Source organism: Eublepharis macularius, chromosome 12, assembly GCF_028583425.1.
Source record: "Eublepharis macularius isolate TG4126 chromosome 12, MPM_Emac_v1.0, whole genome shotgun sequence".
Classification (NCBI taxonomy): domain Eukaryota; kingdom Metazoa; phylum Chordata; class Lepidosauria; order Squamata; family Eublepharidae; genus Eublepharis; species Eublepharis macularius.
Window position 1 is genome coordinate 52,989,174 of NC_072801.1, and position 18,099 is coordinate 53,007,272.

The 18,099-nt window shown below is 42.8% G+C and overlaps 1 protein-coding gene across 1 annotated transcript; it reads left to right on the forward strand.

The window, feature by feature from the left end:
- Positions 1 to 868: 868 nt before the first annotated feature.
- Positions 869 to 8,608, forward strand: LOC129339368 (olfactory receptor 14C36-like). The gene is made up of 3 exons (XM_054993953.1): positions 869 to 1,080; positions 5,595 to 5,711; positions 7,651 to 8,608. Exons 1-3 carry the CDS (start codon positions 869 to 871, stop codon positions 8,606 to 8,608), a joined length of 1,287 nt encoding a protein of 428 aa, XP_054849928.1.
- The last annotated feature ends 9,491 nt before the right edge of the window (positions 8,609 to 18,099 follow it).

Here is an 18,099-nt window from a genome sequence, read left to right on the forward strand (position 1 = left end):
ATCTATCATTCGGAGTGTGCAGGAGTGCACTTCATAGGGTTCCTGCCCATTTCTGTGCTCCTCTCCCAGACTAGGTAAGAGGTGGCAGGATGCAGAGGCTGGGAGCACTGGATCCCCGGGCCCCCACGTGAGGAAAGGTATCCCTATAGTACAATGTGCCCCCCAGGTTTAGGCGCAGCCTGGGACCAGGGGCCAAGATGTGGTGAAATGCTTTTCATTTGTCCTTTTGGAATGTGTCAGATCCTTTACCCCCATTTTAAAAAAATTATCTCTTAGCTGAGAAGAACTAAGGGAGGGGAAGATGCACCTAGCCTTGGGCTTTAATCATGTAGATGTGGACAGAAGCCTTTCTGTTAAAAGCTTACCTTTCCAGGGGAATGTGGTGGGGGAGAGAGCCTTGAAGGACAAAAATACCATGAAGGTTTCTTCCTGGGACCTCCAGGAAAAGCTTATCCAACATGTACCTTTGATTCGCCCAGGGGATGGGCAAAGGGAGACAATAAAACCTCCTGGCACAGGAAGGAAAGTATTTTTGGTTGATTTGACCTGGAAGCTGAAGGAGCTGGAAGCTGAAGGAGGGGAAAGCCCCTCTGAAGGTTAGTGAGAAACCATGTGGGTGGCATGTGCCAGGCAGAGACTTGGACTGTCACCGGTTACCCCTAGGCACCCCAGAAGGCAGGGAGGGGCAGTGTCCCAGGTCAGCGGGGCTGTTCCATCACACTTTGGTAGTCATGGTGGGATCAGAATAAACAGAGAACTTGATTGGCTAAGAAATTTGAATTTGGCATGCACATACACTGAGACAGCAATGGAAGTTTGGAGTTTTTTTCCAGGTTGACTGGAGCAGGGTCAGATATGGCTAGCTGGGATGGATTTAGCTGAGCAAGTGAAAGTGCTGAAGATATCAAAGCTAGAGCTGCAGGAAGAATGCCAGAAGCAGCAGATAAATTATGAGGAAAAGACCCCACATGAGATGACAGTTATCCTGATAATTATTGGCAAACCAATAGGGGTGGCCATTGCTGAGTGCTCAAACCAGTGGATCAAGGCTTGGCTCAGGGAGCTAGAGGTGGAGAAGTTGTAATTGCAGTCAGAGAATGAAAGGGAGAAAATGAAAATCTATATCCATAAGCTGAAGATGCAGAAGCAGTGGCTACAGAGGGAGAAAAAACTTCAGGAACGAAGGCAGAAGATACAAGTGATGGTAGTGAGTGCAAGAGAGAAGGAACAAAAGCCTGTCTGAGGGTTGGAGGGACACCATGTGAGTGTTACATGCCAGGAAGAGACTTGGACTGCCACTGGAGAACCCCAGACACTCCAGAGAACAAAAAGGGGCAGTACTTACAGATCAGAGGAGCTGTTCTGTCACATAAGGTATTGGAACCAAAGGGCCATGGAAGACTTCAGTGTTCTGGGAGCACGACTCCCCCCCCCCCTGCCCCATGCATGTGAAAAGTACCCCATGAATGTGAAGAGAGACTTAAATCAGATGGGTTCCCATGCAAAACCTTAAAATAGAATGGAAGGTCTCTAGGTCTGATAAGGATCACATTTACCTGAAATGTATATAAATGTTTTATTGTAATGCTCAGACCTATTTTGCATATCAAAGGTACAAAAAGAATATTTCCTTCCCTTAGAATCTGCTCAAGATAGCATTTAAAACCCTGTTTTTTAGCAGACTCTGCTCCATTTTTCCTGCAGTCCTCCACTCAGAAGGGTCTTCTAAACCTCAGCAGTAGCAGATTTATAGACTATAGAGAACGTGAGGTTGCAATAATATTCCTTTGGGGGAAAATGTTGCAGGTCTTTCCACCCACAGAATAGGAGGGCTGAGATGTCTTCCTTCCCCAGGAAGGTGTTCTTCCCCCAGTAAGAAGGATCAGCACCTCCTACGGGACCTTGGTATAGACAAGAATAAATATCTCCATGCATACATTAACCCTAATGATATTGTTTGGTGTGCATTTCAGATGTGGTCAGAGGGATGCCTCCAAAGACCGGGGAACCAACTTGTGTAACCATTCAGGTAACATCCACCATCCTAAGAAAGGAAATTAAATGTTAACACTGGACTTTCACTCCCATTTCAACTATAAGGAACAATTTCATGGCAAGTGATATTTAACCCTTTCTTTGTGATTTTTTTTCCCTAATCAAAATCGCCTACAAGCCACTTTTCCCCTGAAGAAGGTGGGGAGACAACCAACAACAACCAACACTACCACTACAGCAAAAAGAACAACAACCAGACTTCATGTATTTCCAAAGTCTGATAAAGCAACTTAGGCCAAGTTTGTGGTTTTAAATATAACCTGTGGGGAAATGGTTAACTCTTCCGCTGCTGCAGCTCATGAATTTGTAACATAATGGAAAAACACAGACAACACCTCATACATTTCTCATGACTCCAATAAATGTGTTTCTCTTGGGACTCAAATACAAACATATCTTGTGTTGCTGAGAGTATTTCCTTCAAACACCAAAAACAATGCAGCCAAATGTATCTCCTCAATATAGCGCTATCCTCTTTCTGCCATAACAGACCATCTGAAAGTAAGGGAAGAGATGTGTAACCTCCTAATATTGTTTTCAGATGTCTTGACAGGTCAGTTGAATTTTGCATTTTCAACAGTAAAACAAAGCTCTAGTGAAAGATAAAAAGCGCTAAAAGAAGGAGGAAGTTAGATAGTGATGGAACACAGAAGTCTGACTGCATTGGGAAGAATGATTATGAATCAACAAATATCCATAAGACACAAATGAATGTGTTTTTTACAATACTTTGTGATGACAAATGCTGTAGTTCAGAAAAGCTCAAGTTAGAACAAAAAAAATTGTTAGTCTTTATGGTGAAACAAAATTCCTTTTTATTTTATACTGAGGCTCAAATATTGGTAGCTGGACCTGGAGTTTTTTCAGGAATTTATAACTGTACTACAAAAAAGCCCATTGTGGGGAAAAAATACAACGGGCTCTAGAAAGGGGAGGGTGGGCAGGCAGGCATTCACTCCTCCTCCATCACTGATCCCAACCAGAGAAGGAGGGGGATAGGCATTGCCAACCTCTCTACAACTGATCTCAGCAACTTGAAGGGGAAGTGGGCTTTGCTACCTGCTGCACATCTGATACAGACTGGGTAAAAGGGGCAAGCATTGCCACCTGCTCCGCTCTTGATCCCAGCTGGGTGAAGGGAAAATGGGCATTGCTTTCTGCTCTGGACCTGATTACAAAACAAACAAAATGGCTGTTCCCATAACCAGTAAGCAAAAAGAAGAGAAACCTCCTGGGAAACAACAATAACATAAGCACAATAATAGTTAATTACAAAGTGTATTAAAGTGCAAGTGCTGTAACTATTTTATATTGCTTGAATCCACATACATCAATAAATACATAACAGGGAAACCATTCCTGATTCAACTCAACAAACAACCGAGTATAATGAGTCCTCTTTCCACATTTTTCGTCTCGTTTTTCCTTTTTTCTAGTGTCTTTCTTTATAATCTTCCACAGTCCTCTGAACGCGAATGAGCAGTCATCCGTGAAACCAAAGAGAAGAGTTCGGTGCCACACCCAATCTGGGGCCAGCTACACAATGCAGATCTCATCCCTACATCAGGGGCCTGTAGTCTGTTACAAACATAAATTTATCAATACATATACATCTAGCAGTAATTATATCCTATACTCCTCACTTCATACACATTTTTACTCACATACCGTCAGTCAAGAGGAATGGACCATGATCTTAACACTCAGAGCAAGGCGGCAGTGCTTTCTCTCGCGCGCCATTCACATCCAATGATTCCCTTTAAATTCTATGCTGGCTAATTGATAACACAACACTTAAAGAAGCCTGATTTGCTCCCCCCATCTACATACACAAATATATACTAATAAACACAGCAGTCCCCAAGAGTATAAACACCACTCACAAAAAGCAATTTAATGAAAGCTCACTGTTTAGACCCTTCGGCTTTACAGTATCAAGCCTATGAATCCAAAACGCTTCACGGCGGAAGAGCCACGTTTGTATGGATTCCCGACCACTTCTTCTAATCACCTCCAATACAATTACCTTAAAGGCGCTCTCCCTGTGTTTTTCCTCTTGAAAATGTGTGGTCAGGGGTGCCTCCTGGACGTTATTTCGAATTCGTGATATATGCTCGAGGACTCTCACCTTAATTGGTCTCGAGGTGCAACCTATATAGATCAATTGACAAGGGCACTCCAAAGCATATATCACTCCTGCAGTCTGACAGTTGTCAAAGTGTTTCAACGTTAGTTTTTGTTCCTTAACCACAAGTTCCTTGCCTTCCCAAAGAAGGCTACAGACCTGACAGTGCCCGCATCTAAAGTTACCCCACGGTAACCGCTGTTCCCCCTCTTGGAGTCGTGTGTCAGCATGGACCAGGTCATCTTTAAGATTACTGGTCCTGTGGAAGCCAATCTGTGGTCTCTGCTCACAACCCTTAATCCCTTCTACAAGCTTCCAATGTTGGGAGATGATCCTTCTAATATTATTTGCCAGAGGGGTATATTCCAGCGCCCATATAATTCTATTCCCTTGATTCTGTTTCTTCATCTCAAATAGAGATGCTCTCTGTGTGGAACTTGCTCGTTCAAAAGCTGTTCGTATGACACCCTGTGGGTAATTTCTCTTCACAAAATTATCACACATAATGCTAGTGTCCCTTTCAAAATCCATGGGGGGTGAGGAATTACGTTTGATTCTTAGAAGTTGACTATAGGGAATATTCTCCCTTAGATGACGTGGATGAAAGGACCTAAACTCTAAATACGAGTTGCGGTCCGTTTCTTTGTGGTAAGTTCTAACTTTTATCCTATTCTCGCTGTTCCGATAGGTTACCACATCCAAAAAATTAATTTCACGCTTGCTGTACTGCCATGTATATTTTACAATGTTGTCCCTGCTGTTTAACCAGCAACAAAAATCCTCTATCCGATCAGACCCTTTATCCAAAAAGTAAAGGTCATCTATGTAACGGAAGTATTGAATTATATTCACTTTAAAGGGATTAGATGGATGTAAAATGTGCTGTTCCTCCCATTTACCCATAAACAAGTTGGCGATGCAGGGTGCTGCCATGCAACCCATGGCAACGCCCCTCAACTGAAAGTAAAAGGAATCTTCAAAGCGGAAGTAATTTTTTTCTAATACTAGATCTAATAGTTGTAACAAAAAGTTACACGGAGGACAGTCATCTCGTCTATTCAAAAATGCCTCCTCTACTACTCCCCTAGCCTCTTCATGTGGAATAATGGTGTAAAGGAAATTCACATCCATCGTTAGAAATGCCGTATCCTCGAGATGACTGTCCAATAATAGGACCAATCCTAAGGAGTGTTTAAAGTTCTTTGGAAATGGTCACAGTAAAAGATTTGGCTCTCTTGAGAGTTTCAGTATTCACATGTACCAAAACACAGCAAGTCTTTCCTATTAATAGGAACAAAAAGCACATGTAAGAAAGCTGATTTGTTTATTCTATGTCTCTAAGACACTCTTGTCTCCTGAGGCACTCCTAATGTGCTTCTGTGCACGTTAAGCAGCTATCTTTCTATGATGGCAGTTTCAGAGGACTGACGGAGGCCAGTAGGCAGGAAGACATGGAAGGGCAGAAAGGCACAAAATCATCCAAGTATACAGAGGAGAAATTGCATCTGGGACGAGAAACCATTGAGAAAAGGTAAAAATAAGATATTTACAAATTTCTTACATCAGGAAAGCAATTCTAAGCTGATGTATTTAGCGCAGTAGCTACCATTTTATTCAATGAAAAAAGGTATAGGCCATCTTTCTCTCCCTCTCCCTCTCCCCATTTCTCTCTCTATAATGTCTTACTTTTGCTCTGCCAAATACACCCCTCCATCTTTCTTGTTCTCTCTCTCTCTCTGTCTCTCTCTCTCTCAGGGATTCCTGCAGAGCTCGATCTATGTTTCTTGGTCACATAATAGCATCACAGAACATTAGGAGAACACCATTCAAAGGGAACAATCCTAAACTAGTCTCTTCAGAAATAAGAACCACCTTATTAAATGGAACTTACTTCAAGTAATTCATAGACTGCAGAGTCAGGCAATGGCAAACCACCTCTGTTCGTTGCTTGCCATGAAAACCCCACCAGGTGTCACCAGAAGTTAGCTATGACTTGAGGGCCCTCTCCACAACCGCTCCAAGGAAAAATTTCTTAGAACTGCAGCCTAAGTTAGCTGATGGAAAAGGATAATCTGTGTTCACTTTTCATTTCCTTCAAATCTATTTCCTCAACTATAGTATATATTGGATATTTTATATATAATACATCCCATTCTATGCTCTACAAGATAACACTTATGCTAGGTAACATGTAAAGACTATATTCTCCTCTAAGAATGAAACTGTTACATGCTTGGTGAGCATTCTACAGGCCCATACATCTCAATAGCACTGCATATATCCAGTTTCTGGCTTTCTGTTTGGAGTATTGAACAACAGGAGTATATTCAGTAATTTTAAGAACACTATTCCCAAACCTCAACGAAATGCAAGATAGACTGTAGTGGTTAAGAGTGTGGGTCTCTATTTTGTAGAACTGGGTTTCGTGATTCCTCACTTCTCCATTTGAAGTCAACTGGGTAACCTTGGGTCAGTCAGTTTCTAGGAGCTCTGTCAGCCCCACTCATGTCACAGGGTGTTTGTTGTTGTGGGGCTAATAATAGCACACCTTGTAAAGAGCTCTGAGTGGGTGGGTGTAAAGGTGCCCAGAAGGGTGGTATATAAATTGAATGTTTATTATTATGTTATTATACTTGATGTGCAATGTACCAGCCAAAGCATCAAAGAACCTGCATATATCCACCTTTGGTGCCTGCAGATGCTCCCCACCTGGCCTCTTTGCTGTACCCATGGGTAGGATGGTGTTAGGTAATGATAAGAACACTATTTCAATGAACCTCAATGAAATGCAACACAGAGTGCAAAAGTTAAAGTCAAGAATTATGCATAAAATGCAAGTTAAGAATGTGTATTTCCATGAAACAGCTGCCTTCCAGCTTCAGATTGCAACTGCCTGGGGCATATTATTATTATATTTTCCATTTGCTGTTGGTGACTGAGGGCCAAGCTACACATGACAAATGACACTTGAATGGCAAGTGTATTTCTCCCTGTTCACTTGCCCTCCACTCAATCCACTTGCCGTTCAAGTGTCATTCGTCATGTGTAGCTTGGCCCTCAGTTTCCCTCCAATTTTCCTTGCTTACTGCGGACCCACATCACTCCTCTATTGTTCCAGGGTTTCACCCTCAGGGGGGCACGGTAGACAGCAGCAGGTTGGCAATTCAGATTTAATGAATTATGCCGTTATTGCCTAATTTTACAACTGCTCTGTCCAGCAAAAAGACCTAATGGTTACTTCTTGGTATGCTTCCATTTTTAAAATTTCACAATAATCTGTGTTGCCATAAGGTATATTTACTCTGGAAAAAACTGTCTAGATGGCAAGGCATGCTTCATATGAGAAGTGACAACCACCTTCTGAAGATACTTTGTTCAAGAACCTCCAGTTCTGGATGCAGCCACCACTCAGATTAACATGCTTTCCCTTCTTTATTTCTCAAAGACATTATTTCCTTTTCTCTCCACAGGGTGTTCTTCAGTAAAGAAATGGCAAATCAAACCACTGTCACCCAGTTTTTCCTGATGGCATTTTCTGACCTCCCAGAGCTCCAGATTTTACATTTGGTGGTGTTTCTTTCCATTTACTTGACAACCCTGTTGGGGAACGTCCTTCTCATCCTGGCTGTAGCCCAGAATCCTAAGCTTCATAGCCCCATGTATTTCTTCTTGGTCAACTTATCTTTATCAGATGTTTGTTATATCTCTGCCATCGTCCCCAAGTCCATGGCCATTTCTTTGACAAGCAATACACTGATATCTTTCTCTGGCTGTGCCACCCAAGTGTTTTTATTTGCCTTCTGTGCAACTGCTGAGCTGACTTTTCTGTCTGTCATGGCTTATGACCGCTATGTGGCAATCTGTCATCCTCTGCAATACACAATGATCATGAACTGGAATGCCTGCTTCCAAATGGCTGTTGCTTCTTGGATTGCCAGCATAATAAATTCTGGGGTGCAAACTGCAAACACTTTTACATTATGCTTTTGCGGGTCTACAGTTACACAATTTTTCTGTGATGTGCCCCAATTATTAATGCTTTCTTGCACTGATACAACAGCCAATATATGGTGTATAGTGGGTTTTACACTTACTCTGGGATTATTTTGCTTCTCTTTAATATTTTTTTCTTATGTCTTCATCTTCTCTACAGTGTTTAAGATTCGTTCAGCTCAAGCCAGGTACAAAACGTTTTCCACCTGTACTCCACACCTGACTGTATTTAGTTTGTTCTTTTTTACTGCTGTGTTTTCTTATTTTAAACCCCAGTCCTTATCATCACCATTATTGAATCAGGTAGCTGCTGTTCTGTACACTGTTTTGCCACCGCTCATGAATCCCATCATTTATAGCCTGAGAAACAGAGACATCCAAGTGACCATTCAGAAAATATTAAAGAAACTGTTCAGTTCTCACTTGATGATCTGATAAACTTCCCATTGAAGTGCTTTAGAGTGATACTCATATGAATAGCTTAGTTGTGCCATTATGGATATTGACAAATTCACATTGTCAGGATTTTTCAAAGGAAAATGTATAATACAATGAATACTGCATTTTATTATCTCTCTGTTCATATCTATATCATGACAATAAATTCATCTATGATAATATGAGGATGTGTACTGGCCACTGGTCAATTCTTAAAGTTTTAGCTTTATTTTCTGGTGAGTTATGCCTTTCACAAATAACCTTAGGTTCCATTTCAAATATCACTGGTGGGCTTCTGCAGATGCCCTGTGCCACGTTGTCCCAATTCCCTTCAATTTTGGCACTGTAGTTCCTATCACCATCCTGAACTTGATGGCCCATATTCAGTTTCCTAGCTTTACTTCCTGATTGGTTGTGCCACAGAAGCGAGAGGGGGAGGGGAAGTTCTGGACAGTGGATAGGCCTTAATGTAGCCTTTTAAAAGTGTATCTGTGGAACTGGAACATACTAGATGACATACCCATGTGTAGTAAAAAGCTAATAGTTGCTTATAAGAAAACAGCCAACTTGGAAGATCTCTTAGTACATAGAAACACACTTGGATCCAGCCCTCCAATTTGCCATTTCCCCTGTGGGTATTGTCAGTTCTGTTGCCCATAGTCCCTCCATATTGCCATCCCACTCTGATATATATTGCAATAGCCTTGTGAAATAGCTTCCCTTCTTTCTTTCCAGATCCCAGAACGGCCGAGCTCTTATCACAGATGGGTCACCACAGGGCCTTGGGACAGCTCCTTCTTTCTCGCTACTGATTGAGCCCAGCTGGATGGGCATGGAGGGTGGGGGAATGTGTAGAGGGGTAGATATAATGTATCATGTAACCAGTGTGTCATTCTTAACAAGAGACTCGGTACAGCCAGATGCTTTTACTTGTTTCTGTGTAACCTGCGGACATATGTATGGCGAAGTTATGATAGCTCATTAAAGACCCTTTTACTCAAGAGAACTTGGATTTCTCGCTGCAAGAGGTGGGAGTCATCTTCAACATATCCTGTCTTCCACAGACTGACATATTGTTAAGACTCTAGCTTTACCTCCGAACTCGTACCCTGGAGAGATGGCTACTGACTTTTCGCCGGCAGAGTCGCTCGACCTGGGAGGGATGGATGCGGAGGACCTTTCCCTTCAACCAGCCTGGCCCTGGGATCTGGCACTGACAGTCCCCTTCCCAACCCCTGCCCGGTCCGAGCCTAGTACCACTGCAGGAGCTCCTATGGTGGGAACGAGTGTATATGGAGATGGGAGCACCAGAGCTGACCGAAGGCACAGAGCAGCGGGGGGACTGTTTGGATGTCCTCATGGAACATGTCCAGGGCCCTTTTCACACTGTCCCAAAAATGCACCTTCATAGCGCCACGATAGCACCTCATCCCAAAGGAAAACAGTAAAGTCCCATGCTTACCCATGCTTGTCGCGCTGCCCTTATCCCGCTCCCCCACCCCCATTTTTTGTGCATTTTTTGCAGGTGTTGGAACAGTTGGTAGCGCTTCATGGTGCCTCCAGTGCTTGTTCCTTCCCACTTCCCCTCCCTGCCTTCCAGCCGTGGTTGGCATTTTCCCTCCAAGTGTAAGGGGTCCCGCAAGCCTTTGCATGTCCCTTGTGGCCACCTTTAAAAAAAAAAAAAGTATTGCGCAAATGCGAAGTTGCGTAAGTTCTGTTTCCCTCACATTCAATCATATCACCGGGTTTTTTTGCGCTACCACAAAAGTGCAGGCAAATGCGGATGCGTCTCGTAGGCAAGCACCTTGACATAGCCCAAAATAGCTCTTTGACTCTCATTTTGCAAGAGTCCATGGCTGTCTTTCAAACTGTACAATCTTTGGGGGGATATACTTTTCACTATGCGCTTTGTCTGCAGTCTGACGGCTCTGCTGAAAATGGCATTCAGCCAGGTGGCTTGCAGCGGCAAGTTTTATGTGTGTGATTTCTTAAACTGCGTGAGTGCGCAACTCTGAATCTTTAAATGGTCTGTGCAGGGAAAAATAATGGTCGCTGTGGGGGTTGGAGAGGGGTGATTGCACAAACAATTTTCCCGAGGTGGGAACCCATGATTCACCAGAGCCTTGACCTCTGACACCCATGGTCTTTGACCCCAGCCAGAGTGAAGCATGGATTCTCTCTTCTGCACCTGCGCCATTTCAGTTGCCACTACCTGCCCCAACATGATGGCCTCTCTCCAGGAATATGGCCGGCACCAGTGGGAGTTCTGGAAAGAGAGGGGTCTCCTGGCAGCACCAAGAGATTGTGGATCTCTTGCATTTCTGGGTAGAGGAGAAGGAGCAGGAGGCTTTGAAAAGCACACATAGAAATCTCAAATACTTCAAGAAAATTTCTGTGCAGATGGCCACTCGTGGCCATAATAGAACAGCCCAGGAATGCAGGTCAAAGACTAAGACTATGCAGTTGGATTATAAAAGGGTTGTTTCCCACAACAGCCACTCTGGCAATGCACCCATCACCTGCCCCTTCTACAGGGAACTGGACAGTATCCTGAGCGGAGATGCCGGCATGAAACCTGAACGGGTGGCCAGAAACATCATCCTGGAGGTTGGGGGTCCAGCACGCCCTGCCCTGGTTGAAATCCAGGATGGCTCTGAAGAACTCTTCTCCCATGACCTGGAAACCATTAATCCACAGCACATCTGGAGCTCCACACCACACTCCATGGGTAAGCATGGTGTGTTGGGGGTGGGGGAGGTTCAGGTGCTGGGACTCTGCCCTCCCACTGATTTGCACCAGGAATCGACCTCAACTCCCACTTGTTAAAAATCTCCTTCTGCAGATCAACTGACAGGCATGGAGGATGAGTGTGTGGATGGGGAGAGAGACCTCAATCTTACTATGGACGGACTGGTGGGGATAGGTAAGGGAAAATGGATTGGGAGGGAGAGGAAAGACTGCACCCTGGTGGAAAACCTGAAACTTGATGGCATTGCGGGGGAGCCAGTGGCAGGCAGCATGGATCCCTATCCCACATCTTCACCTAAACTTTTTTGTAATTGAAATAATTGCGAACTTTCAAGGAGACTCTTTGATTGCACATAATATTTCTCACCCACTGGCTCTTGCACTAGATTGCAAAGCCTACACACACTAAAAATATGCTTTTAATGACCTCTTAGTCCTGGGCTACTGTTGAAGATTGTTGATGCAGCCATAGGGTTGCCTTTTGTTTTGCTGATTCAACTCCTCAACCTTCAGCAGTAGCCAGAGAAGCAGAAGTTATGGAGCTGAAGCTCCCTACCGCATGGCCCATCTCACCCCTTCATGCACTCCAAATTATCCCTGGAGCCCACTCTGCTGACCATGTTGTTTTCTGTGCCACAGAAGTGATTATAAGTTAAACTCGCTCTCCCGCTCCCTGTTTTGGCTGGGGATTCTCTGGTTTGACAGTGGGATTCTCTGATGTCAAGTTGTTTCCCTTGCTTTGCTTGTGCAGCACTGGACATGGTTTGTGTGGCTTGCATGTGGGTTAATTTTCACAGCCTGGCAAATATCTGGATTGGTGGGGGGCCTCTATTCCAAGACCACTGCTGGGACAAATGTGACCATGCTTTCATCCCCTCCATTGCAGATGATGCAGAGAATTTCTTGGGCGGCATCATGGAGGACAACGCGGAGAAGGAGAATTGCCCCCACCAGCCGCTGGACAAGGTATGCACTCCTGGAGTAAATTGGTGCTTCAGGGTATGGCCTGATTTCCGGGTTATGGTGCTCTGATTTCCTGGAGAAATCGGCTGCTTTGGAGGGTGGGCTCCATGGCATTATGCCCGATTGAGCACCCACCTTTCCATCAAGCACACCCTCTTCACTTGGGTTGCCAGCTCAGGGTTGGAAACTTCCTTGAGATTTGGGGCCCCTGGCGCTGTGGGAGTGTTGGGTTCGGGGCGGGATGGGATGGGGACCTCGGCAGGGTCTGATGCCATGGTGCCCACTCCAAGGTGATTGATCTCTGTCACCTGCAGACTGGTTGTTATTAGGGAACTCCCCCCCACACACACACACACATACTGGAGGTTCAATTGCAAAACACAACAGGGGATGTTGCAAATGAATAGTGATTTTCAACAGTAAATGTGGAGGGTCCCAACATGACAATTTATTTCCATATAGGAATTTCCATATAGGAATCTGCAAGCAGCAGCAAGCAGCAGCAAGCAAGCAGCAAGCAAGCAGCAGCAGCAGCAGCAAGCAAGCAGCAGCAGCAAGCAAGCAGCAGCAAGCAAGCAGCAAGCAAGCAGCAGCAGCAAGCAAGCAGCAGCAAGCAAGCAGCAAGCAAGCAGCAGCAGCAGCAGCAAGCAAGCAGCAGCAGCAAGCAAGCAGCAGCAAGCAAGCAGCAAGCAAGCAGCAGCAGCAGCAGCAAGCAAGCAGCAGCAGCAAGCAAGCAGCAGCAAGCAAGCAGCAAGCAAGCAGCAGCAGCAGCAGCAAGCAAGCAGCAGCAGCAAGCAAGCAGCAGCAAGCAAGCAGCAAGCAAGCAGCAGCAGCAGCAAGCAAGTGAACACACCATGTGCATTTAATGCACTTCTTTTTAGGTACTTCTAGAGCGCTGCTTGCACCAAAGAAAAATCTCATATAGAAAAAGATTTAGAAGGGTATAACTCTATTAAGGATTGCACTGTTTAAAATGTAAGAAATAAAGAAAAATACAAGAAAATAAGGAAAGTATTGGGAAAAATAGATAAATAAAAACATCAAATTTTAATAAAATTATTACTGAAACTGAAAACAAATTCCTTAATCTTAGTTTCTGAAAAAGGCTTGAATATGCATCCTCAAGTGCTATCACAGTATTTTCTATATTTATATCAATTTGACAGCTTTTTCCCCCTTTCCCTGTAGCAGTTTTTTCAAGTAATCAAATGGTAAACCAAGCAATTGTGAGAGAATTTGTCCTCCTGGGATTTTCTAATCTTTGAGAACTACAGATTCTACACTTTGTAGTCTTCCTCTCCATTTATTTAGCAGCCCTGATGGGAAACTTTCTCTTAATTGCTGCTGTAGCTCAGCATCATTACCTGCACAGCCCCATGTATTTCTTCTTGGTCAATCTTTCCATTATCGATGCCTGTTACATTTCAACCACGGTTCCTAAATCCATGGTAAATTCTTTGATGGACAAGAAGCAGATTTCATTCTCTGGATTTGTCACTCAAGTTTTCTTGGTGAGGTACTCTTTCTTGGTGAGGTGCTGAGGTACTCTTTCTTACCACCATAGCATATGACCGCTATGCAGCAATCTGCCATCCTTTGCGATACCGTCAAGAAAGAATACCGTTCAGGAGGGACAAAAAATATATAGTTTCAAAGAGAAAAGTTTTTCAGACTCTTATATCCATTTAGTTGTACCTGGCTCTTTAAAGCTAAACATATTCTCATAATGTAGGATTTTTCCACGTCGCATTGGGTGTTTCTTTTGGCGTGCTAGCAATGAAACTCAACAAGGTTTCTTGCCCCTGAGGAAGTCTGTTTGGACGAAGAATTTTAGAGAATTGCCGGCCTTGGTTCCAGGCTATACTTGGGACTGTACTTTCCATCCTCCTGTTGGAGTGTCTCAGGACCATCTATAAAAGAGAAGAAAACAACAAATTTATCATTGCCAAAGACTTACCTTTGCCATCACACCCTTATGTCCTCCACTTGGGGACGCTAACTGGACTTTCAGAGAAATCTTTGTCATAAATTCATGTTGTATAACTGCTTCATAAGTTGTTATGAGAATATGTTTAGCTTTAAAGAGCCAGGTACAACTAAATGGATATGAGTCTGAAAAACTTTTCTCTTTGAAACTATATGTTTTTTGTCTCTCCTGAACGGTATTCTTTCTTGACAGTGTCTTTTGTTTAATCCTTTGTGATACCAGCTGATCGTGAACTGGAATGTTTGCTTCCAAATGGCAGCTGCTTCTTGGGTCACCAATATACTCATTGCAATGGTACATACTATGAACACATTTTCATTACATTTCTGCCGGTCTAATGTTATTGAACAATATTTCTGTGACATGCCTCAGTTATTAAAGATATCTTGCAGTGATACAGTGTCTGCTGAGGGCCTTGTTTTTGCCAGTACAGTTAGCACAGGCTCATTCTGCTTTACATTTATACTTGTTTCCTGTGGTTATATCTTTTCTGCTGTGTTCAAAATTCAGTCAGCTCAGGGCAAGCAAAAAGCTTTCTCCATGTGTACCCCACACTTGATCGTCTTTTGCTTGTTTTTTTACTGCTTCATTTTCGTACATGAGACAAAAATCCTTGTCGTCTCCAACTGTAGATTTGTTGACTGCTGTTCACTATACAGTCCCCCCCCTCTCATGAATCCCATCATCTATAGCTTGAGAAGCAAAGACATCCAATTGGCTCTGTGCAGCGCCATAACCAGTCTTTCTTGCTAGGCAGAGATGCCCCATTTCCTGAGTGTAGATAGAAGAAATGAAAGGAAAGCCATTGACTACTTTATTTCCAAACAGAGCCACCTAGAACTCTGTCTCTAATCCCAGCTGTCTGTGTGTATTTTAGAGAATATGTAGAGTCAGCCAAGTATGCGGTAAGGACTATTTGTAAGTTCAGAATCTTTTACTTATAATGAACACTTTCTTTAAATACATTAACAAGTGGGAAAAGATATACAAATGAATTTGTGTAGGCTCCATGACAATCGAGCATAACAAAAAAAAAATTATGTACATGTTGATTGTTTTTTAGTCTGTCAGATTCATAAGAATTAATGGTATTAAAAACATGATTATTCTGGAAAGTGGATCATCATATTTAGAGCCTGGGTTTCCGTGGCCAAGAAATCACCACTCTTGCATTTCACATCAACCAGGGAAGGTTTGTTTCCTTAGGCTGAAGAACTCATCTTAGTTCTCAGAAATCCTCTTACCAAGCCATGAGGGGAACAAACAGCAATGGAAGGGAATACTTCTTGTGAGGCCACCTTTCACCTGGCCAATGCTATTCTTGGGCTTCCTTCTCAATATCCACATCCCTTCTATTATGGCTGTTTCTTTCCTAGTGACAAATGGTCTCCTGTGGCACAATGTGGGATACTGCAGTGAGATCTTGGATATCTGTGCATTTCATGCAGGACTTTGGTCAGGAAGTCTTATTTCACTTCTGAGAAATGATAGGCTCTTTACTTTGGAAGGCTGTGACTTGAGATTTGGGTGGCACGCTTATTTTTGGTATGATAAAGTAAAAGTCAATGTAGACTTTAAAAGTCATTACATTAGGAGAGCCATTTTGAGAATTTGGAATAAATATAAATGGAGTATCACAGAAGACACTGCATTAGATTTCACCTCTTTTTATAGAGGTGAAATGATAACTAAACAGAGATGGTTGATGTATGGAGAATTATTAGAGTTCTCACAAGGAAAGTGTAAATTGAAGACAAGGTGTCATGGCTACAGGCCCTTAGTGCCTCGACCCAACTTAGGGAAAGAGCCAGCAAAGGTCTATCAGCCGGGCTAAACAAAATTAGCAAACTGGCAAGAGAAGGAAAGTCCCTCAAATGCCTTCAATTCTGCCATCAGTCCCTCAGGGTTCCCAAGGCTTTAGGAGGAGAGGGACACCCTCCAAGCCTGTTAGGGAGCTAAAAGTAGCAAAGTCTACCTTGCAAGGGTACACTTATAGGTAGAGTTCACAGCAAAAAATGTTAAAAGGTAGGTGGTTCACGAGAACTAGCAAAAATGGGTTTGGCAAAGTACCTTGAGTTCTGAGACCCCAAAGTCACACACCCAAACACAAAGTATAATATAATTATTTATTAAGGTGCAAGGTCACATACAATGGTACAAGACAGACTGTGAGGATTAAAACAAAAATACCTATAGCTTTATTTGCTCTAACTTATACATACCAATATCAAAGTAGAAGTAGATTGTCAAAGTTGTCAAGAAGGCAAAAGGCAAAATCTCTGGTCACAGAGGCAAATTCAGTCAGGCTTCACAGCACAGCAAAATGGATGGGTTCAGGAACATTCATCCTCAGACAGAGCCAGCTTATGAGATACTGAATGAGTTACAATAGTGGTTACTGCAACCCAGACAGAATCTGAGGGTCCATTATTGGTAATAGGTTTTTTAATGCCATTCTTGCCACCCAAAAGGGGAGGGCCAGTCTACCAATCAGCTAGCAAGAAAGTGATATCATAGGGCCAAGCTACACATGACGGATGACACTTGAACAGCAAGTGTATTTCTCTCTGTTCACTTGCCCTCCACTCAATCCACTTGCCGTTCAAGTGTCATTCGTCATGTGTAGCTTGGCCCATAGTCAAAAGTGACTGTGTGCAAAAAAGGAGTTAGGTGCATGGCTGCAGTCCAAGACACCCCCTTCCTATCTTGCAGGTGCAATTAGTTTCATGAAGCAAGAATGTTAATTGGTTTACTGTCTGGCTATGGAGGTTCTCTTGCTCAGAGTATCTTATCTAATCTGCAAGGTCAGAGTGTTCAGGAAGCGAGAGGCATCTCCGTTCTCAAGAGAAACGGCTAGAAGCAGAAAGGGGGAGTTTGTGGGCTGAAGAATGTCTTAGAATAACAAGGCCTCCTGACCAAAGTTTTAAGCAGCCATTCCACCTCAGAAGGGCTAAATACAAAAATAGTTAAGCATTTTTCTCTACACAAGGGAAGATCTAATAGATAAAGGTTATAAATGTCAATGGTTCTTCTATGCACAATTGCTAAAATGGTTTAAATCAGATTAAAAATTATGGGGCTTCGTCTATGTTAAGACAGAGTTTGAAGAATACCTTTATAGAAATGATGAACACATTATTTCCAAAATATACAAACTTCTGTTGAAATTTGAAATTGAAGAAGAATGTGTGAAAGACTGTGGGCCAAGCTACACATGACGAATGATACTTGAACAGCAAGTGTATTTCTCCCTGTTCACTTGCCCTCCACTCAATCCACTTGCCGTTCAAGTGTCATTTGTCATGTGTAGCTTGGCCCTGTGTTGTAAAATGGGCCAAAAATTGTGGATATAATATACAAATGGACCAGTGGAAAAATATGTGGGTAAAGGGGCTAAAATTCACTTTGAGTTCCATACTAAAAGAAAATTTTTACAAAATGGTGTGTCTCTTGATAAATTAGAAAAAATAAGTAAAGGTATGTCAAACAAATGTTGGAAATGTGAGCAACATAAAGGAACATGTTATCATCTTTGGTAGACTTGTCTTAAAGCAAAAAAATGGGTCACAAATTCATAGGTTGATACAGAAAATTTTGAAGATCAATATACAATTTAAACCAGAAGCCTGTTTGTTTGGGACTAATGGACAAACAGTTGGAAAATAAACATGATATTCTATTTCTATATATGAAAACAGTGGCTAGGCTTTTATATTTTCAAAAATGGAAAAGTACAATGTTGCTCTCAATGGATGACTGTATTATTGTGAAAATAATGGTGTTAGCAGAG

Coding starts and splice junctions, on each gene's coding strand:
- LOC129339368 (XM_054993953.1), top strand. CDS start 869: ATGGATTTAGCTGAGCAAGTGAAAGTGCTGAAGATATCAAAGCTAGAG. Junction 1,081..5,594: donor GAGCTAGAGGTGGAGAAGTT/GTAATTGCAGTC, acceptor CTATGATGGCAG/TTTCAGAGGACTGACGGAGG. Junction 5,712..7,650: donor CGAGAAACCATTGAGAAAAG/GTAAAAATAAGA, acceptor TTCTCTCCACAG/GGTGTTCTTCAGTAAAGAAA.